Source organism: Rhinoderma darwinii, chromosome 13 (genome assembly GCF_050947455.1).
Source record: "Rhinoderma darwinii isolate aRhiDar2 chromosome 13, aRhiDar2.hap1, whole genome shotgun sequence".
Taxonomy (NCBI): Eukaryota; Metazoa; Chordata; class Amphibia; order Anura; family Rhinodermatidae; genus Rhinoderma; species Rhinoderma darwinii.
Genome location: NC_134699.1, coordinates 18,135,625 through 18,163,232, shown reverse-complemented (window position 1 = coordinate 18,163,232; position 27,608 = coordinate 18,135,625). Strand labels below are relative to the sequence as shown.

General features: G+C 41.1%; 1 protein-coding gene across 1 annotated transcript in view; it reads right to left on the bottom strand.

The window, feature by feature from the left end:
* NGFR (nerve growth factor receptor) overlaps positions 1 to 27,608 on the bottom strand; it is a 60,633-nt gene that overhangs the window by 13,861 nt on the left and 19,164 nt on the right. The window contains exon 2 of the mRNA XM_075845813.1: positions 18,438 to 18,573. Coding sequence (XP_075701928.1) covers positions 18,438 to 18,573 — 136 coding nt within the window. The remainder of the gene's footprint in view (positions 1 to 18,437; positions 18,574 to 27,608) is intronic.

Here is a 27,608-nt window from a genome sequence, read left to right as displayed (position 1 = left end):
ATGAAGATACTCTAGATGGTAAACACAAGTAAGAATTAAAGTGAAACCGTACAATATTTATAATGATTTTTCTATAAATATTTCCCAACAATTGCTCATTTGGAGACGACCTGCCAGATTTCTCACTGGGTCTATTAAAATAAATTTCCATGATTATGCAGAACGCCTGACTACCAAAGATTTCCGGCCTGGATACTGTACGGCCTTGGAGAGAACTGTACTCTGTTGTAGGTTGTTTGGAAAGACAATTTATCTAGACCATTCTACATGTGACAAACAATGGACACTGTCCTTAAAGGTGTTGTCCACCAATGGACATTTAATGGTTTGGGTCCTAGCCTAGTGTAGGATCTTCTCAAAGTCTTACTGTGCAAAGACTATAAGGGCAATTCTACTTTGGTGACTTGCGGCAAAGAAGAACTGCAACCAAACACTGGCTAAGTCAACATCAGTCAATGGACTGCAATAAATCGGGAATGTGTCGAATGCGATACATCCTCATACTACTCCCTCATCCATCCTACTCACTATACCAAGTTCAAAACGATCTATTGTGGTCGAGGGGGGTACACTTGTAATTCAGGCCACCATGGTCCATGGAGAACCATGGAGAACTGACGTTCTATAAGCAGGCAATGTAGAGGAAGATGATATGATAATTGTACATAACATTGAACAGTGAGATCTCACTATACAAATATTCACTTCCTTTTGTAGATAGAGCCTATAGAGCATGCAATAGTCACCAACCGGTAGCTCTACGGCTGTTGCAAAACTACAACTCAGGGAATGCTAGGAGTAGTAGTGATGAAAAAGCTGGAGAGACACCGGTTTAGGACCATGGCTCTAGATGCTCTTGTGCTTTAATAATACTGACTTCTAAAATAAAATTCATCAGTAGTCTTCACTGCCGTCCTCCATAGACGTGTGTATAGATGGCACAATAATACCATTTCAGGTTTTGCTCCAAATTGTCATACGATATGTGTACTATAAGTTTCCATTTTAATAGTGGAGACAATTGTCTTTGTGGGCGAGACAGATTCTAATTAATGGCATAATGCTCTAATAATGCCAGGAAGGGAGGGCATGATTGGCCACAGTAGGACCATTTTGTGACTAGTGTTTCTGCTGTATGGAAAGACGATTCCCTATAGGCAATTTTCTACCATCATTCCCAGAAATAAAAGCATCTAAATATTGTAGGGGCCATGTATCAATAGTGTCATGTAGATTTCATGCCACCTAAATAAGTGGGCAGCTTGTGTGTCGTAGGTCTATGCCATTTCGTCTCCCCTCCCAAACTGGCATACTGAGATGATACATATGCTAGAATAATGCAACCGGTCAGTCATGGCTTTTTGCTTAATAAAAGCCACTCGACCCTATGACAGGATCCTAGTTCACCCTCACCTATGCCCATGCCGTTTCATGTAAAAAATGAAAAATACAAAAGTCTATATGCCTACAGCCACCACTAGAGGGAGCTTAGGAGTTCACTGAATTTGTTATTGAGCTCAACAAGAGCTTGAAATCTGTCTTTGTTGAGCTCCCCCTAGTGGTGGCTGTAGGCAAACAGAATTTTAGTATTTATAGCTATACATTAAAACGGAGCTCCAACCTCTGCAAAGATATATTATAAAATTGATGATCATCAGAATTTTTGACCTAAAAATTATATTATAATAGGTGTAAAGTTATTTTATGAATTACAATCCAGTAATGTGATACTTTTTACTGAATTTTTATACAATGTCCATTTCCTCCATGTCGGCCAGACACTTATAGCAATATGCTTATGTTATCAAAATGAGCTCATAATCTGCGTCAGAACAAGCGGTTCACTTGAGTAATATACAATATTATAGGATAATATAGTAGGTTTCACCCTTGTATAGTACTCATGCAGAATAAGCAGATAGAGGTGTCCCGGATCCATACAGTCCCCATGTAATAGTGGAGGGCACATGTACCCATGCCCTTATCTTTCCTGTGTAGGACATTGACCGATCTCTGAAAAGCCACAAAAAATGTAAGATATTTTGTAAGGCAGATTTCATGGTTCTTGTCACATATAATGTGCAAAAGTTCAGAATGTTGCAATATTGTTTCCAGATTATTGAAAAACAAACCACAATTTGGCATAAACCAAGAAATCTGAACAAACAAAACAATCATAAATATATAAGAAAAAATATTCAAAAACCATAAAGAACCAACATATCGGTGGTAAGAATACTGACGTGGGCACAATGGTCCGCTTATCTGTGAATTTATGGGTAGGGACTGTAGTGTCCTGGAAATGGTCTGTAATGCTGCACTAAATGCCGAGATTTGCCAGCTCTGCGAGGAGTCCAGGAGATGTCCCCTATTTCGGGGACTCCTGGAACATCCACTAGGTATTATAAGGCAGGACAGATATTCTTCATGACCAGAGGCAGAAGGATTAATACTGTGCATAAGAAAAAAAATGACTCATTTTTGGGTCTTGCTAAAAAAAAGATGGCGGCAGTGATGGTGATTTACATATAACCAAGGAAAGACCTGGCCGCCACTTTTGTTTTTCCATTCCCACAATCCACCTTTCTTGCAGCAGGGAAATACACATCTCTCAGTACAGCCAAGCACCTGACTTGTGGTTTTGCGGCTCTGATCTCATATTACACTTTTAATATAAGTTTATATGATTTTCACATTTTAAAAAAGGCCATGCACAGAGAACTACTTATACTTGTAAATAATTCTAGTAGTGTTAGTTAGATAGATAGATAGATAGATAGATAGATAGATAGATAGATAGATAGATAGATAGATAGATAGATAGATAGATAGATAGATAGATAGATAGATAGATAGATAGATAGATAGATATGAGTTATGTTATGAGTAGTGATTAGATAGATAGATAGATAGATAGATAGATAGATAGATAGATAGATAGATAGATAGATAGATAGATAGATAGATAGATAGATATGAGTTATGATATGAGTAGTGATAGATAGATAGATAGATAGATAGATAGATAGATAGATAGATAGATAAAACAAAAAAGATCCAGCAGCACCGGTAGAAAGATGTAGGAAAATGTGGGTGCAAGCCTCAGGGAGCAGACCAAGCTCTCAATATCCACAGAGATCGAAAAAATAGGCAGCACACCATAGAGTTAGTGAAAAAAGAGGGTACTTTATTGGCCCCAAGTGCGACGTTTCAGCTCTATCCACTAGAGCCTTTCTCAGAGAAAGGCTCTAGTGGATAGAGCTGAAACGTCGCACTTGGGGCCAATAAAGTACCCTCTTTTTTCACTAACTCTATGGTGTGCTGCCTATTTTTTCGATAGATAGATAGATAGATAGATAGATTATGAGATATAGATAGATATGAGATATAGATAGATATGAGATATAGATAGATAGATAGATAGATAGATAGATAGATAGATAGATAGATAGATAGATAGATAGATAGATAGATAGATAGATAGATAGATAGATAGATATGAGATAGAGATATGAGATAGATAGATAGATAGATAGATAGATAGATAGATAGATAGATAGATAGATAGATAGATAGATAGATAGATAGATAGATAGATAGATAGATAGATAGATAGATAGATAGATATGAGATAGATATGAGATATTTAGATAGATAGATAGATAGATAGATAGATAGATAGATAGATAGATAGATAGATAGATAGATAGATAGAGAGATAGATATGAGATAGATATGAGATAGATATGAGATAGATATGAGATAGATAGATATGAGATAGATAGATATGAGATAGATAGATATGAGATAGATAGATAGATAGATATGAGATAGATAGATGTGAGATAGATAGATAGATAGATATGAGATAGATAGAGATATGAGATAGATAGATAGATAGATAGATAGATAGATAGATAGATAGATAGATAGATAGATAGATAGATAGATAGATAGATAGATAGATAGATAGATAGATAGATATGAGATAGATAGATATGAGATAGATAGATATGAGATAGATAGATATGAGATAGATAGATAGATATGAGATAGATATGAGATAGATATGAGATAGATATGAGATAGATATGAGATAGATATGAGATAGATATGAGATAGATATGAGATATATATGAGATAGATAGATAGATATGAGAGAGATAGATAGATGATAGATAGATAGATAGATAGATAGATAGATAGATAGATAGATAGATAGATAGATAGATAGATAGATAGATAGATAGATAGATAGATAGATAGATAGATAGATAGATAGATATGAGATAGATAGATAGATATGAGATAGATAGATAGATATGAGATAGATAGATAGATATGAGATAGATAGATAGATAGATAGATAGATAGATAGATAGATAGATAGATAGATAGATAGATAGATAGATAGATAGATAGATAGATAGATAGATAGATAGATATGAGAGAGATAGATAGATAGATAGATAGATATGAGAGAGATAGATAGATAGATAGATAGATATGAGATAGATAGATAGATAGATAGATATGAGAGATCACTATGAGATAGATAGATAGATATGAGATAGATAGATATGAGATAGATAGATAGATATGAGATAGATAGATATGAGATAGATAGATATGAGATAGATAGATATGAGATAGATAGAGATAGATAGATAGATATGAGATAGATAGATAGATAGATAGATAGATAGATAGATAGATAGATAGATAGATAGATAGATAGATAGATAGATAGATAGATAGATAGATAGATAGATAGATAGATATGAGAGAGAGATTAATAGGCACATTCAAATGTCATTCATATTTTTTGCTGTTTTCAGACGAGCGGTTCCTGACGTGGACAGTGGTCTGGCAAACGCTGCTCTTAATTGTTGTCATTCACCATTTCTTCCCACAGTGAGAGAAAAATCAATTCAAGATGTTGTAAAATCTGGCACAATGTGTTATGTGCAAAGAAAGGAAAGTGATTTCTATGATGTACTTCGTGTTTCCTCACATCCACACCACATTCTATTGTTGTATATTTCCATATCCTAACTCATTGACTTTGATCTGTACCCAAACTACTATGTAAGCAAGAATATATGCAAGACACGACTCGTGGCAGGGGCACAGCTTCGAGTACGGCAAGAGGCTCTATTGGGAGGTTAGTGAGACAGGTGGCAGAGTAGGTAAACCCTAAAACTGGATGCCAAAAGGCAAAGTGTTTTGATTACCTTGGTGGGGCTTGCAGGAACTAGGACCAGGGTCATTTCCAGGTGTAGCAGTTACAGTGGGCACCCTGTCTAGCCCACGTTTCCCAAGGACCCCCATGATAATTGCCCCAGGTTAGCCTGGTGTTAACGACAGCTCTGACTGGGACCAGTACTCCCCGGTACTCTATAAATGGACAGCCTTTGACATTTCCATAACATGGAATGACCAGCATTGACTTTAATGGATCCATGGTCCCTCAAGTGTGGCCTGTGCCCCACTGAAATCAGAATGAAATATGAAAGCCTACAGAACAAACCAAATCAGATAAAAATGGCTTAGCTGTTTATGGAGAACCACTTTAAGGATTTAGGAAGGTCCCTCCAAGATTTTGCATTCCAGGATTACCTTCTCACCACACTATAAACAATCTTATTATCTTTAGGACAATGTTCTGAAGGTATCCCATAAAGATAAACAAAAATCATGAGGCTACCATGATGTCCATCCTTAAAGCATATCCATAGGATATGCCATAAATGTCTGACAGGTAAGGGTGCCACCTTTGGGAACCCAATCTTTCTGGAAAGCACCTCTTCGACCAGGCTAGGGAGGCTAGTGATGGCCGCATATAACAGAAGACCAAATGAAGAGGTGGCCATGGCTCGCTATGGGATTAAAGAAACAGTTGAGCGCAGGTGGGACCCTCACCCTGGGGATACGCCATATATAGCTGAGGTGGAAAAACCCCTTTAAAGTTTGCTCATCACTAACTCACAATGTGGTTCTTAGATGTCACATCAGAAGGTCCCGTCAATGGAGGTCAAAGAGCTTCCATAATAAAGGGAGCAAAATAATTTACAGAGTGACTGAAATTTACTGAAAATTTCCATCACAGAAATTCTCATTCTGAAAATAGCACCATTTATGACTTGACGTTCTACTTAGACTTTCATCTTCGGACATGACTAAACATATAGGTGTCGGTTTTGTGAAGATGTCACATCATGGCGATCAAGTCCTTCTCATTTCTATGAGAAAGAAGGAAGGATCCTCGAATAGAGATAAACATTGTTCAACATTTTGCCTTAATGAATTCGTAAATCTCCCCCTATATGCCCCATTATCAGCCTGATCATCTCATATATACTACAGTATGTGTATCTTTCTAGATCCAGGATTTGCTCCCTGGTGTCAATCACTATGATTGCACTGGGTCCCTCAGTCCGAGCAGCTCGTGATGCTGCACCACTCATGTAACTCGACAGCTATTAGGTAAACATTAAGTCGCCTTTGATGCACGTACACCATAGTCCCAACAGGACAGCGGGAATTACTCCAGCATTTGACTCGATGTTCTGCTGGAGGCATAAATAATTGACTTTTATTGCATCCTTTGTATAGCGAGAGACCAGTCAATCATTTGTTGTAGCAAGTTGTTCTAGGCACAATAATTGCGATGTAAAAGTTTGTTGGGAGCGACTCCGGCATTAACTTGTACATTGTATCTTAACCCTCTGCATGACATCTCGTATCCATAATTTGCAGAACATCTCAACTCTCCGTCTACAGAACATATCACCCCTCTAACTGACGTACATCTCATTTCCCCACATTGCAGGACACCTCATTTCTCCTGACCTGCATGCACCAGGGCGTATATACAATACGGATGCGATGGGAACCCATTCCAGATCGGTCTAATCCCCATTTTTATAGGTTGTGAGAACCTGCACCAGGGTAGTGGTCTCCACAAATGTCGCAACGTGAGAAAACTAGGAAGTGGGGAAAAAGTACTCAAGTGATGGCGGCACCTGGATCTCCTATCACAAGTGGTTAAAGGGGTTTTCCTGTCCTAAGAAATTGATGGCCTATCCTCAGGATAGGCCATCAATATATGATCGGTGGGGGTCCAACTCATGGCACCCCTGCCGATCTGATGCTTTGAAGGGGCAACACACGTGAAAATTCTTGTTTTTTTTATTTTATGCCAGTGGATTTGTGCGGTGCGACGTTTTGGTAGCATTGACCTTCATCAGGCACTAAGCCGTGTCGGGGACTGTTGTATCCTGTGTATGGTGCTTTTAAATAAATGGCGCAAGCACGGCTCAGTGCCTACTGAAGGTCAATTCGTCTGAAACGTCGCACCGCACAAAGTCACTGGCATAAAATAAAAAAATAAAAAAACAGGATTTTTCTATCTGAGATTGGGTTTGGCCCTTATTCATGCACGTACCAGGTCTAGTGCTATCTGAACCACGACGCATACACTTGTAGCGGTGGTTCACAGCTTCAATGGGAGAAGGTTGTAGCACTATGAATTGGTGCTACAAGTTTGTCGACGATTCAGTGTGGGCAGGAAAGGAAGGGGAAGGAGTGCTCGCACGAGCACTGCGGCCCCTTCAAAACAGCAGATTGGAGGAGGTGCCGGGTGTCGGATCCCGACCGATGAGGTATTGATGCCTATTCTGAGGATAGGCCATCAATTTCTTAGAACTGGAAAACCCTTTTAAGAGTGTGGTGGTGTCAAGCAGCAGCTGAAAGGGGCCTTATTTTTATGTTTACATAAGACCTGCCACCTGTCCTCTATGTACACCACTGTGCGGGCATCTCATCGTCTTCAGCTTGTGGAATTTTTGGGAACAAGATGCACGCAATGCCTTGATGATGTGGCATGACATGAAGTGACATGTTATGGGTGGGCCCAGGACTCTAGCAGCTTATTGGTAGCGGCAACATTTTTTGTGTGTGGCTAAGATACCATTTCCCACTGTCTGGCACTGTACACGGAGGAAAACCCAGTGTGACTCATTAACCATATTATAATTTACATATGGCATGTTTTGCAGCAGAGCAGTTGGCGCCTGTATGCCGTGGCATGCCTTTTTTTGCAAGATGAGATAGGGAAATCGCCAGCTAAGCATATCAGAAGATGAAATTAGGTAATTAGAACAAGAGACAAGATTAAATAATTTAATTAAGAAGGCAGCACGGTTTTACATCATGTAATAATTAAAGGATTGCGTGTAAATTTATGTAGGTCCTGGCAGCTCTTTTGACATGTCTGTTTTAGTAAATACTTACATTCCCCATAAAATAATAATTCTTCAGCATCCGTTTTTAGAACTTTGCTTTATGCTGTCATTCCTCTATTACTCCTCCTGGAAATGAATGAATAAACAGACAACTTGGCATTATGGTTCCCCATGTCAATAGGCTGTGTCCATGTTTGGGCAGTATCGGACTGTATAGGGACATGCCACATTGACAAAGGGAATAGTTACACCCAGTTGTCAATTTATTCATAAATTTCCAGGAGGATTAACAGATTAACAGCATAAAAGTAGAGTTCTAAGAAAAGATGCTCCAGAATTGTGATTTCATGGGGAATGCAATTTATTCTGACTAAAATAGACATGATTGTAGAACTATGTGTTAAAGCACAAGTTAGCAATCTCTACCTCTAGCTAGAATATATTGCTGAGACTTGTAGTTCTGCAGTAGCTGGAGAAATAGAGGTTGTTTACAAATGTACTAAAGGAAATGCAAGTTGTGCAATGCTTAGCTAGTAAAATGATCTATTCTTATTACTGTATGTATTGCTATCATTACTACTTTTATGTCAGAAGATTACTTAGTTATTCCTTCAATGATGTTACTACATTGCGGGTCCTCCATTGATAACAGCTGATAAGGCCGCAATACCTGGACTTTCCCCTGTTCCACTGAATCGAACGCAGATCAACATAAGAGGGTTTTTTTTTCCAGAAACAGCACCACTTTAGTCTATAGGCTGTGCCTGGTATTGCAGCTCTACCAAAAAAATCACAGAAAAAAGGCCATAGTTGCTGATACAAGGGCAGGTTAAGGGTGCATTTACAAAACTACACACAGTTTTACTGCGTATTGCCGCGGTTTTGTAAGGTGGTTTTTTCCATTGTGCGGTTTTTACAGGTGAAACACATTAAATTTGCATGTTTGACCTGTAAAAACCATGACAATTCAAGGTAAAACTGCATGCTGTTTTGCTACAACTTTTCATGAAATTTTTACCTCGTCTCATGTAAATACACCTTAAAACACCAGTTCCGAGTAGGATGAGTAGCCAAAATGCTATATGGGGGAGATCAGACATGTGTAAAATACTGATGCACAGCCATTCACACATCTATCTTCCATGAGGAAGGTGTTGCGTTATAATATCTCACAGATAAGGCTTCCATAAGGTGCCAGTCACACAGTTACATGTAGTGCACCATTCTGGATTACAGCCTATTAGTTATGGATGATAGGTGTGTGAGTGGTTGTTCATCAGTACTTTGCACCTGTGCGATTTAGCCCATTGTGGCTTGTCTGCATCCTGCTGGGAACTGGTGTATAACCTGCCGTGTATCAGTAAGTTTGACCTTTCTCTGTAATTTTCTGTCAATTTGATCCCATTTTCTGTAATTTGTGTGTATTGTTTGTGTATGGACTCGCAAGATGATGAGGAACCTTGATGCGGGCTGCGAGCTTGCGTGTTTTAGCCAAAATATCAACTAGTACCTCATGTTTATTTTTGCAGGATTCAGCCTGGCCTGTTGGTGGGGAATGGGGTGTCAGTACTTTGTGTGGTAAGCTTAGAAGGTGCTGGGCAGCCCACCTGATCTAATAGTATGGATGTGACTAATAGGCTCCTAGCCAGCATGGTGCACTACATGTAACCATGTGACTGGCACACTTATAGAAGCTTTAGGCTTCGTTCACATCTGCGTTGAGGTCCCGTTCTGACGTTCCGTTGGAGGTTTCCATCAGAACGGGACCCTGAGCAGACTACGCTATTGCTTCCAACTACACTATTGCTTCCGGCAAAACGACGGGTCTGGTGCACAACAAACAGAAACCATGGGCACCGGATCCGTCACCATCGATGGTGATGGAAACGGAAACCTCTTGTTTCCGTCGGTGTCAGTTTGTGTCTGCTCAGGGTCCCGCTCTGACGGAAAACTTCGACGGAACGTCAGAACGGGACCCCAAGGCAGATGTGAACGAAACCTTATCTATGTGAAATTCTAAGGGTGTAATCAAACACTGCTTTTTTGACGCATTTTTGCCATGCGGCCGAAAACCGCACTGAAGAACGCATGTGTTTTTACCGTGATTTTTCAAATTGCTGTAAAAAGTCATGCGTTTTTTGGTGCGGTTTTTGGACGCACGGCAAAAAAGCATAGTGTGAATACATCCTAATACTAAGCAGCTACCCCCCTCATAAATAGTAGGTGTGAGAGTGGATGTAAATCAGTATTTTGCACCAGTGCGACCTCCCTTCATATAAAATTGCGGCTTGTTTGCACCCTGCTAGGAACTAGTGTTGCCCTTGTATCAGTGATTTTGGCTTCTTTCTGAGGTATTGCAGCTCCGTCCCATGCAGGTAAATGAGTCTGAGGTGCAATCCTAGGCACTGTTTCTGAGGATAAAAAGCAAACCCTTTTTTTCTGATCTCAGACAACCCTTTTAAGTAAACGGCAAAGAGAAAGTGAGTATCTCTAGTGTTGCCCTCTACCATAACATAACACTGGGATATACAATATGGGGAAGATTCATAAAACAAGACTAAAGGACAAAAGCTGTTCCCCCTAGCAACCAATCAGAGCTCAGCTTTCATTTCTTATTGGGCTTTTGAAAAATGAAAGCTGCACTGTGATTGGTTGCTATGGGCAACCAGGACAGTTTTAATAAATTAGGCCTTGTTTGTATGTTTTCCTCTGTGCTGTGTGTCGGCCATAGAGTTTGTGAGCCCGGCAGGGGCCGATGTGAGTGTCTGTAATAAATATTTGCACCCTATCCTCCTCTATAGAAGCCGTTCATATGAAGCCGTGGTGCTGAACATGACAGCTCGCCCGCCCGCCCAGTCAGCAGGTGTTTTCTATTAACAAGACAGGTTTTAAACTGGTGTTTGCAGTTCACATACCTTTGGGCAGTCTTTACTTCAAACATGTCACCACTAATTTGAGATTTATGCTGCCTGGGCCTTTGACAAATCCTTACAAATCTGTAAAATTCTAGTAAAAACCCTATCTATAATAAACAATGTTAATTTCAATTAAAATGCTGAAAATTGCTTCAGTGCGATAGAAAACTACCACTGGTCGGCTTCCACTCACGAGCAGGGATATATATATATATATATATATATATATATATATCTAGGGTGGCATGAGCTTTGCAAGGCACAAAAAGGTGTACAATTTGATGACATGATTTTTTTTCCCCCCACGAACTTATGAAGACTAGCCGTACGTGGTTTACATTCCTGTCTATGGAAGGCCATATCGCGTATGACTTGCAACCTGCGAATCTAAAGTTTGGATTTGCGTTAGGTCACCTATCACATCGAAACCACATGGCGATTTCCTTCTCACGCGACACATGTCGCTGCGTAGCCATAGACTATATCTAATATTACAGAGCGGTGGTAAACATATAAGAGAGGAGGCCATTGGCATAGCTATGAAGGGTACCACCTCTGCCCCACATGAGGGGACCAATACTACAAATGACGCATGTTAGTTGGGGGGCTTGTTACAGATTTTGCATTTAGGACCCAGGAGCTTCAAGTTATACCTCTAGAGGGGGCCTCAGAGCATAGATCAAGTTGAGCCCTCCATAAGGGTCCATTCACACGTTGCAGTTAGAATCGCATCGAAAAACGGCATGTATTTTTACCGCAAGTTGACGCTTTTTTTTTAAAGTAGTTGGCGCATCCGCTTTGAAAATGCACACAAATTTGTGGAAAAAACGCATTCAGTTTTGGATACGTTTTTTTTATGCGGTTCTAACCACACCTTAACTGCAACATGTAAATGGACCCTTAGGCCTCCTTCACACAGGGTTTTAGTCTGTAGTTTAAGGCTGGGTTCACACGAGCATGTTACGTCCGTAAAGGCCGGAACGTATTTCGGCCGCAAGTCCCGGACCGAACACAGTGCAGGGAGCCGGGCTCCTAGCATCATAGTTATGTACGATGCTAGGAGTCCCTGCCTCGCTGCAGGACAACTGTCCTGTAATGTAATCATGTTTTCAGTACAGGACAGTAGTTCCACGGAGAGGCAGGGACTCCTAGCGTCGTACATACGTATGATGCTAGGAGCCCGGCTCCCTGCACTGTGTTCGGTCCGGGACTTGCGGCCGAAATACGTTCCGTCCTTTATGGACCGAACATGCTCGTGTGAACCCAGCCTTAGACTTGGTCTACAGGTTGCAGCGATCGAGCAGCTGCGGTTTTTAAATTGATTGTTAATATCGCCGCTTATAAAAATGACTATTTACCTGCCAAAACGCGATCCCATTAACAATCAGTTTGGAAAAACTCACCGATTAATGCAAAACCACTTGTCGGCAAAGTTTTGGCCGCATCGCAGTCGCACCCTGTTTGGATCCAGCCTTAAACTGCATGAAAAAGCGCATGTAAAAAAGCTGTTTTTTAATGGCATTTTAATGTAACATTTTGAACATTCGTTTCCATGTTCAGGGAATTCTGAGTTTTAAAAAAAACACTGCTAGCCCCGCAAACACCAAAATGCTTTGTTTGTGGTGTTTTCTATATTTTACTTTAGGCTTTGGGGTAGGAACACACAAGGCCTGACCTGCAGCATGTTACAGTAGCAGCAGTGTAGAGGAGATTTGAACAAATCTCATCCACACACAGCGGAAAAAAATCAGCCGAAAAGCCTCCATAAATTGACCTGCGATGCGTTTTTTTAAGCCGCAGCGTGTCAATTTATTGCGGGTTTTCCCCATTGAAAACAATGGGGAGGTAAAACCAGCAACAAAGAGCTATGTGTTTTGCGACTTTTGTGCCGTAAAAATCGCAAGTTAGAAAAATAAAAGCTATTTTTTATTTTTACATTTAAAAAAAAAAGTTTATACCTACTCCGGCTGTAGTCATGGCGACACGTCCCTCTCTTCTGAGCGTAGCCTGGCCTCCTGGCATGACGTTTAATCCCATTTGACTGTTGCAGCCAATGAAAGGCTGCTGCGGTCACATGGACTACAGCGTTATCCCAGGAGGCTGGGCTACGCTCAGAAGAGAGGGACGTGTCGCCATGACTACAGCCGGAGTAGGTATAAACTTTTTTTTTTTCCAGCAGACATGCCACCTGAAAAGCTGTGGTGCAGTTTTTCGGACGGAATTTAAGGGCGGATCTGCTGGGTAGTTTTATGCCTAGTGTTTTCCCGTCCTGGCTGCAGCATTTTTGCCGGAAAAAAAAAAATCTGAAAAAATTGTTAACGAAAAAGCCACCATAAATGCAGCAAAACATGGTGTGCCAGCCTTAGGCCATGTTGGCATAGCATATTTTTTGGCGTATTTCTGTGCGTAAAATGCTTGTATTACGCGCTGAAAAACGCCTGCAAGCAGCTTCCTATTGATTTCAATGGGAAATACGTTGTGTAGTTTATATGATGCATTTTTTATGCTGCCGAATTGAAAAACAGAGCATGAAATAAAAAATTAGATTTCGCTTATTGAAGCGTTCTACGAGCTGATTTTTCCTAATGAAGTTTTTCCCATTTACGCCTCCAAGTACTCTCGTAAAATTAAAAAAAAAAAAACAATTTATAAATACGCTAGTGAATACCTGGATTTAAGAGGATGATCTTCTCTTGAAATTAGCCTTGTACTCGACCCCCAAGTTTGTCTTACCCTCCCTTTTCATGGCCCTTATTTGCTAACATTGCAGTTCCTCTGGAGAGGGGGGTCCTAATAGACTCTCACCACTAATTGCAAAAGGGATGGGTTTAACCAGAGCTGGACCCCCGTCTTAAAGGGCCCCTCTATGGTATGTACGGCCTTGCTACGGACTGTTATAAATAGGCACGCGCTCAGTGCTAGGTCTGACCGGTCATACATGTGCTCCCAATTTACTGTACACATTATTTAATGCAAATATTACTTAGCTCTTGAAAAGCGTATAGTCGTCGACTAAATCTCCTCATTTACAGCAATGGTAATGACTACGTAAACCTCAATGTTCCATTACATTTCAATTAAGGTTTTGATGAGATTCCCTTAAGAATTAAGATCCCATACAACTTTGGAAGCAGAAGTCTGAGATTCTCCAGACCGTGCTGCGGGAGAGGCTGTATATTTAGCGTTTATAGTTTAATACCACTTGTCTCGCTGGAATTAGCGTAATTTGCATCGTTAACTTATCCCATTAAAACTCTTCTCTTTAATAGCTGCTTGGCTTGTGAGTCATAAGAGTGAGGATCTTGGCCCATTCCTATAGCAGGATTATCCTACTGTTCTCCATCTTCTTTATTCACACAAGCGTATTTCACGTCCGTGTAAAAAAACTTATGTCACACGGACCTATGCAATTCAATGGGGCCATTCAAACATTGTGTTTTTTACGCAGCGTCTGTCCGCTGCGTGAAACTGACTGCATGTCCTATACTTGTGCGTTTTTTGCGCATCACGCACCCATTGAAGTCAATGGGTGCGTGAAAATGACGGACAGCACACGGACGTACATCCGTGTGCTGTCCGTGATTCACGCAACAGTTGCTAAAGAAATGATGAGAAAAAGAAAAACACCTCCTTCAGTTTATTTTGCGGAGGTAAAAAACGCGTGACAAACGGATGACATGCGCGCGTTAAAAACCCAGACACGCACCGTACAGGGATGCCACATGGAACTGCAACGCAGGAAAAATGCTGCATTTTTTACGCGCACAAAACGGACACGTTCGTGTAAATAAGGCCTAAAGGTGAGAAAAATTTGATTTGGGTTGGAGATGATCAATGGACTCAGGTACATGGTTTTGAATACTCTACAAGTGTTAAGTGGTATAATGTTTCCGACAGCGGGATAGGTGCATGGCGGGATAGGTGCATGGCGGGATAGGTGCATGGCGGGATAGGTACATGGCGGGATAGCTGCATGGCGGGATAGCTGCATGGCGGGATAGGTGGATGGCGGGATAGGTGGATGGCGGGATAGGTGCATGGCGGGATAGGTGGATGGCGGGATAGCTGCATGGCGGGATAGCTGCATGGCGGGATAGGTGGATGGCGGGATAGGTGCATGGCGGGATAGGTGCATGGCGGGATAGGTGCATGGCGGGATAGCTGCATGGCGGGATAGCTGCATGGCGGGATAGCTGCATGGCGGGATAGGTGCATGGCGGGATAGGTGCATGGCGGGATAGCTGCATGGCGGGATAGCTGCATGGCGGGATAGTTGGCAGCTCGTAGCTACTGTAATTAGTTCAAGGGTTGCGGAAGTGCTCGGTGTTACCATAGGATTTGGATGTTTTAGCGTGATATATTGGGTGCTATTGTAGCCGGGGGCAGTCTTGTTCTGAGATTTGAAAAAAAGTGTCTACCTTTTTTGCAGAAACAGCGGCACCCTTGTCCATGGACTGTGAATGGTATTGCAGTTGAAGTGGGTGGGCATCGATAGCCGATGGACAAGGGTGGTGACGTTTCTGGGAGAAAAAAAAAGCAGACCCTTTTTGGTGAAGGTATTTTGGTGATTTTTGGTGGTGTCGATACCTACAGAGACATGTTTTTACACAAGTTAGATTTATACAGTAGCAGCGGAGTGGATGAGATAAAATAAATCTCATCGCGTATATACTGAGCGGAAAGACCACTCATAAATTGACTTATGGTGCAGAGTTTTATTCATGTCACTTGTATTTGCGTAAACGCTGCTTATTTGTTGCAAGTTTTCCCCAATGAACTCAATGGGAGGTAAAACCTGCAACAAATAGCAGTTGTTGCGTTTTTTGCGGCGAGTTTGCACCGATTCCGGTGCAAAAAATGCTACTCAGGAAAAAAAAATTCATACTTACCCAGTCTGGGTTCCTCCCACCAGCACGGCCTCCTGGGATGACGTTTCATCCCATGTGACAGCCACTGCATCCAATCACTGGCTGCAGCGGTCTCCAGGGAAGAAACGTCATCCCAGGAGGCCGGCCTGCTAGCAGCTAAGTGCTGCAGTTTGCTCAGCAGACATTCCAGGCGAAAAACTGCACCACAGATTGGTGCGTTTTTTTGCCCGCTCCCTGCAACGCACAGGGCGGATACGCGGCGTGATTTAACACAGCATATCAGCCCCTTGCGCGTGCCTTAAAATCAATCATTTTAAGAGATTACTGCATACTGTTTTATTACGGAGTTAAATGTATGAACAGTATGCAGTAGGCTCCCTCTAGTGGGGGTGGTGGCGGTGGCAGCAGTCAGGAGTTTATCATTTAGAGGGGTTTTCCTATCTTGGACATTTATGGTATATTTACAGGATATGTCATAAATAGCCTGAGAAGCAATTTTCAAGCCTGAGGAAGACACTGGTTCAGGGTCGAAACGCGTAGCTTTTATTCCAATTTTATGACATAGCATGTATGTCTTTTAAAAATTTTTACAAAAATTCCCTTATTTGACATCTTGTCCCAACTGGGATTCTAGTTGAATTTTATCTACAAGTGCAGGAGCGCCTTCCATCAGGGGTGATCATTTTTTTCTTTTTCACTATTAGGATCGCTTCCACATCGACTACCAATGATCACTCAGCCGCCGGTGTTCACCCAGAGGGTTAGCAGACTGCACACATACAGAGTACTGAGGCTCCATTGGTTTATGATCGAGTTGTGCTTACCATCTAGCACAACTTTAAAAGGTGAGTGTAAAATCTAATTTTAAGCACATTACTGTTGAACACCTTGCAACAACAGCAATACCCCAGAGGAGCGCTCTGTGTCTTCTTTTTTTTCCCCATATCACTGCCATAAATGTCAGATAGATGCAGGTCCCGCCTCTGGGACCCGCACCTATCTCTAGAACGAGTCCTCGTCCTTACCTCTTCCCGCTCCCACTACTCTCCGACCACAGTCTAACTCACAGATCTACCCTGTTTCCGTAACTTGTATAGAATGAAATGGTAGATATTGAAATAGGGTACCTCGCTGTGCAGCAGAAGAGGGGCATGATAGGACGGAGGTCAGGGGGTCCCGTTCTAGAGAAAGATGCGGGTCCCACCTCTTAAACTTGCACCTATTGGACATTTATGGCATATCCTGTAGATATGCCCTAAATGTCCAAGATAGGAAAACCCCTTTAACTTCATGTCTCTGCAGCGGATTTGGAGCTCTGTATGAGAAAAACGGAGCTCCGGCAGCTATAAAGATATATTAGAAAATAAATTGGCACAGAGTTCTGGACCTAAAAACGACATGGTACGTTGACATAGGCCATAGTGCTTTTTACTGTCTGCAAATACGGATCCGTAGTTATCCACATATCTGGCACGCTGTCCGCAAATACGGTCCATAGTGCATCCGTATTTACAGATGCGCAAAAAAAGGGAGGCTAGAAATGACGTCACCAACGTGTCCCAGCCCCTTAAAGAGGTCACATGATCGCTCATTTTCTTGGTGAATCCCCTGCTGTCGAATTTCAACACTTCCGGAATTACGGAAGCCATCCGCAATTTTGCATGTGCCCATAGACTTCTATTGCGGACAGGAATAGGGCATGTTCTATATTTTGCCGATCATTTCTACGGCCCGAACACACATCTGTAAATATACGAAAAGATGTCTGTGGCTAATATAAATAAATAGTCCGCAGGTTATCCGTAATTACGGATAAAAACTATGGGCGACTCGTGTGCATGGGGCCTTAGCAAGCGATAAGAATATTCTTGTGTCATATTATGTGAACCTACATGTATTATGCTCCGTGCTATCAGCACAATGGCTCTCCTGGCTATGAATCCCTTTGTTTGCTTTAAAATCATAAAATTTGCTTAAAAATTGAAATGTTCCTCTATCAGACCATCGCCCACCCACTATATGAGCGCACCCGATCCGTTCTGAATCTGCACTCATAAGGGGAATATTAGAGGCAATTCTACGATGAAGTCTGCTACGGTGAATATTATCTCCCTTCTTCCCAAGGTCACAGTAAAGGACACAGGAGGAAGAAGGGAGGGTGCCATTGATTTTGAAGTAATGAGGTTTATATTATGGCAGATGGAATCCAGATTTTGATTTGAAGGACATAAAGAGAGGCCCCCTAAGAGGCGCAGAGCATTGCCCGGGTCTGGGGCGCAGCTGCTGAATTAACCCCTTTAATTCAACTGGGCTCTAAAATAAAGTGATGTATAAAGTCAAACAGACGAGGCCAGATATATATATATAATAGGTATAAATACATCTACAGTTAGATTAAAGTGACTTACTGTCAAGACAGGGTTCACAGACCGTCTGGTTCACCCCACATTCGTGTGCAACACCCTCTCCGGATCCGCAGGATTTACAGCACTCTCCGCTCTTGGTGTACTGTTCCGTTGGGCAATCTTCAGCACCCACCAACAACTACAGAGACACGAGACATCATTAAATGAGACAATCATTCAAAAGTATAATTTTTTTAATCTATCTATCTAGATACTTCACAAATGTGAACTCTTTACATGTATTTATGACATATCAGAAGCAGGTTTTAGAGGGTGGCAAACTTGGTTTTTGCCTAGGGCCCCGATTTCCTAGGGGCACCAGAGGATGGGAACCCCAGGATCAAATGAAACCTATAAAGGATTATTTAGCAGTGTATAGTGGTATTATTTGAGAATTGAATTGCAGTATTATGTGAACGCTGTATGGCAGTACTGTGTTGGCTCTAGGAAGTTTTATGTGGACTGTTGGACACTATATGGTGGTATTATGTGGACTGTATAAGGCAGTATTATCCTATGCACGATATGTAGATATGATGTAGGCTAAAAATGGCAAGCAGGAGGAGAACGATGACTACTTTGCTTGTTGATCAGAGCTTAATATTCTCTAAAACTGACCCTGATTAGTTAATTTTGACTGGATTTCCCCTTTAAGTAATTGTAGCGGAGTCCTATTATATGGGACTTTGGAGGCGTCAAGTTGTCCAACTGTATAATAGCAATTGAAGAAAAGACTTGATCCAGCGCTGATAATGAATTAAAAGGGAAAACGAGGTCCCATGTTTATTGGAAAAAAGAATAAAATAGAAGGGAGACGCAGTCCCAAGGTATGAGTAGTCAGGGCTTGAACCTGAGCCTACGCGTTTCGAACGCAATCTGCGTTCTTAGTCATGGCAAATGAGTCAATGACCGTGTGTCTGAGATATCCCCGCATGCTAATGAATCAGCTGGTAAGGCCAATATGCAAATGCTGGTAATTGGTAGATACCAAGAATCGAGGAGTGGCTAATAGTATGAGCGGATATAAACCAAAACCTGATCATAGTATGTATATTATATGTACAATGTTGATACAATATAATGTGAGAAATGTGATAAAGAGTATGAGAGTAACGACGGCATTGAAAGTAGAAGGTGGTAAGCCCATATATTATAAATGAGTACATACGGAAGAAGCTGAGACACACGGTCTTGTTAATACTTACATGTATGTATAAGTATTAACAAGACCGTGTGTCTCAGCTTCTTCCGTATGTACTCATTTATAATATATGGGCTTACCACCTTCTACTTTCAATGCCGCTCATACTATTAGCCACTCCTCGATTCTTGGTATCTACCAATTACCAGCATTTGCATATTGGCCTTACCAGCTGATTCATTAGCATGCGGGGATATCTCAGACACACGGTCATTGACTCATTTGCCATGACTAAGAACGCAGATTGCGTTCGAAACGCGTAGGCTCAGGTTCAAGCCCTGACTACTCATACCTTGGGACTGCGTCTCCCTTCTATTTTATTCTTTTTTCCAATAAACATGGGACCTCGTTTTCCCTTTTAATTCATTATCAGCGCTGGATCAAGTCTTTTCTTCAATTGCTGTTCCATACCGCGGGCCGTTGCGGGGATCCGATTGACGCTGCCTAGGAGACGCACACCGGTGAGCTGGAGTTTCTCTCCCCCTTTCTATATTCAACTGTATAATACACTGAATAAACTCTGGATAATAGTGTTAAAGGAAACGTTTGTTCAAATAAAATCCTCCATAAAACTGAATTACAGGGGATGATGTTTGGTACCCCCAACTTGTCAACACCTCTCTCCAATGAGAAATGTTCCGCAGCTAAGAAAAGAATTTGGAATTTCAGGACTTCAAAGACCTTGGAGCTCGTCCAACATTAAAGGAAAAATGAGTTTTTAGCAATCTCTCTCTCGACAACTTTCACCCACCAAGATCTGAGTTTTGTCTCCCACCTCTGGGCAGCCGGGAACCACTGGGCATTTGACCATTGGTAAAGGGAGCAATTCCGATAAAAACATTTGATTTAGTGATTGCTATTCGATCAATTCTTTATACCGGATATATATATATATATATATATATATATATATATATATATATATATATATATATGTGTATATATATATATATATATATAGGAACTAAAGGTCACATGACAGCAGATAAGTAATAGGATCACAGTGGGATGCGCAGCACCGATGTCCTTCCAATTAGTAGGAGCGTTTTCCAGTCAGTGATTTGTCTTCTAATGACCGAGGCTCCTAATAAACTAGACCAATTTTCCATGAGAAACAGGACAGATTTCCAATAATCAAGCTCCTCATTTTTCCCCACACTCAGCATGGTAATAAATATACACAAATGACTTTGTAGAGCAGTGGTTTCCAATATCCTTATCCCTTCCCCCACCCAAGCGTTTATGTCTTAATAGCATCCTCACACAGATGGCCGAGCCATTAGAGCAGGTAGATGTCACTGACCACCTGTGGTCACCGTTTCTCCAGGATGATCCCGTATGTCTGGGTTGTACTAAAGGCTGACACCAATATGAGGTTAAAAAGGACCTGTCAGATCTCCTGATATGTCTATTGTAGTAAATACTTGCATTCCCCATGAAATATTAATTCTGCAATATGTTTTCTTAGAAATCTGCGATGTACCTCTGTTATTCCTCCTATAAATTTATGAATAAATTAACTGGGTGTTACCATTTCCCTTATCAAAGGGGTGTGGCCCTACACAGTTTCACTCTACGTGCCAGCACTGATTAGACATTGTCAGTCACACCCCCAATTTGTAACACCCAGCTGTTCATTTATGCATACATTTCTAGGAGGACTAACAGAGGAAAGGTACTTGCTAGTTCTAAGGAAATAAGTTCCAGGATTATTTCATGGGTAATGCAATTATTTACTAACAGACATGTCAGGAGAGGGGACAGGTTCTCTTTAACCCCTTAGTGACCAGCCTATTTTAGGCCCTAATGACCAAGCTATTTTTTTCATTTTTCTATAGTCGCATTCAAAGAGCTATAACTTTTTTATTTTTCAGTCCACATAGCTGTATGAGGACTTGTTTTTTGCGGGATTAGTTGTGCTTTTTAATGGCACCATTTTGGAGTGCATATCACTTTTTAATTAACTTTTATTAACGGTTTTTGGGGGGAATAGATAAAAAACCCTGAAATTCCGACAATGTTCTATGTGTTTTAAATTCACACCGTTCACTGTGTGGTATAAACAACACCTTACCTTTATTCTATAGATCAGTACGATTAAGATGATAACACATATGTAGAGGTGTTTTATGTTTTACCGCTTTTGCACATTAAAAATACTTTCTAAATACTTACTAAAATTATTTGCTTTTGCATCGTCGCTTCCCAAGAGCCATAATTTTTAGTTATTTTTCCATCAATGTAGTTATATGAGGGCTTGTTTATTGCAGGACGAGATGTAGTTTTGATTGGTACTGTGTGAACAAGGCCTAAGAGTGATCCACTCCACTAGCAGCTTCAGATAGATCTCATATGTGTTTGGGGCGCTGTTATCTTGTCAGGACCTGGACCCACCTAAGAATGTTCTGCTCGTCTGACCCTGATCATACATAATCCATACCCTGAATCTTTGCTACCTAGAAGGTTTCCGTTCTCTTGGAATATGATATTAAATATAAAATCCTCGTTTTTTCCCAGCACCGTCTCCTAGTGTTCCCTCAGCAGCAGAGGACTCGTATTGGCATCAGTGACAAATGCTCTGAGGCTTATAGTTCTTAGTGGCCCCATTGTTACCCCAGAGTGCTACTTGAGCTCACGACAGCTGCTTGCTTCCAACTGCAAAAGATTTTTCGTATTTATAGGAGACTTTTAATTTAAGAACAATATATCAAGCAACGTAGTCAGTAAAGAATTTCATATTCTACTGCTATCACTGAAGGTAATTGTCCCTGGCACCATAACCATAGGTCGGTACCACATCATTCATTGTTTTTTATTTTCTTTGTTATCAGGAGGCAGAGCTTAAAGGGGTTGTCTGGGTTAGAAAACCCATTACCTTGAGAGTGGCTACTAGGAGCGTCTCGTACATTCATGCATTACACAGAAACCTATTGATTCAAATGGGCACCATGTAATACTTTATTTGTCCTGCAGTGGTGCTGCAGAGAAATTGAACACTTGTTGCTAAGTTCCAAGCAGAATGCCGCAGATTTTAGCAACAGGACACCCTGCGATCAACTTATTGTCTGAGGACCCTTTTAAAGAAAAAGCAAACAACCCCTTGAATTCTCCCTGAGTGGCACATCACCCCCTAGTTAAAACCTTGCATATTGAATGGCTGCTAATCGGTGAAGGTCCCTAGGGTCGGACCACCGTTCACTCTTAGGATGACAAGCCATCAATGTATATTTCTGGGAAAACCCCATTAATGCAACTTTATAGTTATAGGGGTTGTAGAGAGGTAGAAAGTACAAGATAGATAGAATCTATTGGTAGGTAGGTAGAAGATCTTGTAGGCTCACCCAACTACGAGAAGGTAGGACAATGGTGTAATGAAGACTTCTTCTAATTGCCCAATAATTCTATCATGTCTTCTATGTACAAAGATGCCATACAACATGTTATTATTAGACGTGGTGGTAATTGGTAGGGCCAGGAGAAGATCTTACCCCAGGATCCATCTCCAGGATCTTCTGTAATGTCTATGGTTGGCCCAGATTAATACTGATAGAAGTTATGACAAAGCAGTTGGGTGTTTCTACTATTTCCCTGATGGTTCATCTACATTGCACTTCATAAGTGACCGTGCACTCGCTTAATTCTTAAGTGTGGAATTTTTGCTACGATAAACGACTGCGTATCATGTATCAGTCCAGACTTTCCCGAACGTATCTGTTTAAAGAAGGGATCACGGAGTGTTTACATTCCCCAGTAACATTGGGACTTTTTCATTGGATTTAGATTCTTAGGACTGTATTTACTGGGAAAACTAGCTTTTATATATAAACAAAGCATTACAAAACCCTTGTCATAACCTTTATGTGGTTTCTATGTGAAAATGTTTTATTAGTAACAGGAACATTTAAGTTAAAGGGAATTTTCACCCAAAAAACGTACTAGTAAATATTGGACCTGGATTTGTCAGATTCAGTCGCTTCTTAGTTGGAATTGTTTCTTGAAAAAACGGGTGACAACGAATGTAGGTGTGGTCACAGTGGTTGTCATCTAACTTTGTGAAGCCCCTCAATAGCACATTTTCCTTTTTAAGGACAGATAAGTAGGTGGAAATGGTACTTCCAGTGGGGGTCAAAATGTGAAAATCATAATCTGAGTTTCAAAAAAGAGCAGGGAAGAAATTAAAATAATCTGAGTTCTCCATGCCTGGAGAGAAGTTCATGTCGGACCAGGGTACCTTAGGCCACCTAAAGATCTGTTTTTGTTAGGCACCTGAAATTGTCACAACATGGCCCCAACGAAGGCAGGTATGCTACTGTTATGGGTCAATCAGACCCAGGAGATTGTGGTTCTATGACATTAGAGAACAAACTATACAAAGAAACTAGTTGCCTTCTAGTCTTAGTTTTATTGTGTGATACATTGATACTAAAAAGGGATAAGACTTCTTCAAAAATATCTAAAAAGAACTTCATGTTTCTAAAGCCTTTGAGATTGAGTTTTCCTCTAAATTTTTACATTTGTGCAGAATCGGCACACTTCTAACATTGTAATAACAGCCTATAAACTAATAAAAGAAATACGTGTAATAAAGACCATCCAGATGTGCCCTGCGGGAAACACATAAAAGCTAAAATTATATCTTTCTTTATATTAATATACTTAGAGAAGTGTTGAGACTTAAATGAGGCAGCAGATGGACTTCAGTTTATGGACACTGATGATTCCCACCAGTCCTTGTGCCCTGCTTATTCACATACATACATGACTAAGCTTATCCCTAAGTGCGTACTGCTTATATGAAACGGACAAATATACCAAATATCATATGGATTTACTAAGGTCATCTGTAGAGCATTCCAAAGGCCGTAATGTCACCCTCAATTTCTAGGGCTTGTCTTTGTATGGATATGTGAAGCATCTATGGCTACTATGGCACCGGCCGAGATTGGGCTGATACCTCTTTCCTATAGGTGGTGTGAACTTTTAGAGGGACTTCCTACAGTATCTCCTTATGCATTACCAGTCATGGAAGGAGGGAATCGGTCCAAGCATCATGTACCATGTATCTTCTACAAGGAATGGTGGAGCTATGGGCTCACCTATCTGGTCCTGGGATGGGGCAATTTGGTAGGAGGAGGGATTGATATGGGTAACTACTCATTTGTTTAAATATGGTTTCTAATGGACCATCAAGAGAGCAAGATGGTGTAAAGCCTAGTTTCTCAAGCCATGGTATGTGTACCGCAGGAGGCACATGCTATGCCTTTAGGGCAGTGGTTCCCAACCAGGGTTCTTTAGAACCTGTTCATAGGTTCCCCAGGATGCAGCAGCAGTACCTATTTGATTTTAACCTGCCCAAAGATGATTGGCATGGGGGCAGATAAAGCAGACAACAAAACTCGGCCAAAATATAAAATTATAAAATGCTTTTTCCGCTCTTACACCAAGTTTCTTTGAGGTAGGAAGGTCAATAGGGATTCTCTGAGCGTGGAAACATTTTTCAGGTATTCAACACATGGTACTAAGTTTGGGAATCACTGCCCTAGGGGGTCCTTGTGCTATACTTTTAATTTGAAGCACCGCGTATGACCACAACTTGGGGGGTGCGTTGCTGTAATTCATTAGTAGGGGGTGCTTGACTTACAAACCCTAGTGTAGACAAGATTAACATGCCCAGAATTTCAATATAGCCAAAAAGTTCAATTATTTTGGATTGGCAAACTTCACCATGCATGAGGTTAATTTTGATGTAGAAGGTCTATATATGGCCAATCCAAACATATAAGGTCTCTGCTCCGACCGTTCCTCATAAACAGGACAAGCTGCAAATCACGGAGGTAAACCTGTAACTTTTTAGAGACCCAGTCACACAAACTGTGATGTCATATAAAACCTTGTATTATGGGTGGGCAGGAATGCAGATGATCTGTTAGATTATTTGTCAAGCAGTTACAGATGTTTATTATATGGACGTGTGAGTAATTGACCTGCCACACTCAATGTGTTGATCTTTCCGATGGTCAACTGAAACTTCTGTAACTCGAAATGGACACAGTCCTTTTTATTCATCTAGACAAGCCCCTCACCGTTTCAATGATTACCATCTATACACTCAGCTAGCATATCTCGGAAATATGTTTATCCATTCCTTAAACATCTGTAGTTTATATAAATCTGTATAATATAGTGGAAACCATCAGCAAGCCTCAGTCAGCTTGGACCTCGGTCTTTTAGTGGGCTCAGATAAGCGGCTTGGGGCTCTGTAATAGAGCTCTCTGTATCTGTTTCTCACAAATATTATAGTTTATAAAAATTAATACGTTTTCAATAATTTTACATTGATGTCTATCATTAGTATAGTGCATGAATGTGTGATCTGTGGGGGTACTAACCCTGGCACCCCCATCGAGAATGAAGAGGCTTCAGCGATATTTTATCATACCATCCAAATGCATGTGGCTATATCTGGTTCTGTATCTCAGTCCATTTAAGTGAATGGGGCTGAGCTGTAGTACCAGACACAACCTCATGAACAATTGTGTCGCTGTGTTGCTACTTTAGAGAGGATGCTTTGTTCTGTTGATCGACGCTGGGTTCTGGGAGTCAGACCCCAGCAATCAAACATCAATGGCCTATCCTAAGGATAAGCCATAAATGTAAAATTCTGGGGAACCCTTTTTTAAAGGAATTTTTCCATCTTGGACATTTATGTCATCTTGCCTATGCCATAAATGTCCAGTAGATGTGGGACCTACCTTTTTCTTGTTCTCGCTACTCTCCAGCCAATGACTGACATGGTGGTCAGGAAAACAGAAACAGTCGAGCAACGCTGTTTCCGTAACTCCAATAGAACTAAATGGGAGTTAGAGAAACTACGTAGAACGGCAAGCTACACGGTGTCCGGAACTCCAAAGCTACGTTAATAGCGTAACTCGACGTGCTACAGTGTTTCCGTAGCTCATATTCATTTCTGTGGGAGTTATTGAAAAAGCATCGCTCAGCTGTTTCTGTACTCCCGGATACCTCGTCAGTCAGTGACTGGAGAGCAAGAGAAGATAGGAAGTGGCAGGGGGAGCCGTCCCAGAGGTGGGACCCGCATCTATCGTACATTTATGGCATATCCTGTGGATATGTCATAAATGTCCAAGAAGGGAAAATCCTTTTTTAATTTTTAGTTGAAAAGCATATTGCTTTATTCTACCTGAATAGGGACCCTATCAGAATCTAGGGTAAGGACTGTAATGGTCTACAAAGAGGAAATTACTAACAATTCAGTGGTTGTTAAAGGAATCTCCAGGAAAATGTCTGCCCTCATGAGCACCATTTTATCTTGCGGATCTCCGGTCATGAGGACTTCCAGGAACGGTTACATACATATGTGTGACCGATATTAGCAGCTCATTATTGTAAAGTGATGTGTACTTTAGGTTTATTAGTCCTTTAAACAGTCCATCAATGAAGAGCCTGGATAGTTGTGCTAAAGTGTTCCACATAAAGGCACCTCCAGATCTGGGAAATGCCATGTCTCAGGTAACACATTTTCCAAGAAGGGGGAGACTCCAAATGTCTTTTAAGTATAAGTGCCTGCAAAATGCACCATATTAAAGGGATGAGGGGAATAAAACAGCATGCTGATATTCTCATTGGTTACTAAAGATCTTGAAGAAAAAGAAAATATCAATGAGGTTCTAATTCTAAACCAGGTTGTATGGCGTTGCCCTCGGCTTAATACTATATATGAAAAGCATATGTCCCCCCCCCCCAGCAAGCTCACCCCCCTCAGACATGATGCACATCAAAGTTCATATACCGCCAAAGATCACAGAGTTCAGAATCCGTGAACAAGTGGTATAAAAACTTCCAGAGGAGGGAAGGCTATGTTGCATGCTATATTATATATATACACAACATCCCACATGTACATCACAAAAATAATGCTCCACAAGCACAATCCCGATCCCAATGTGGAGTGACAG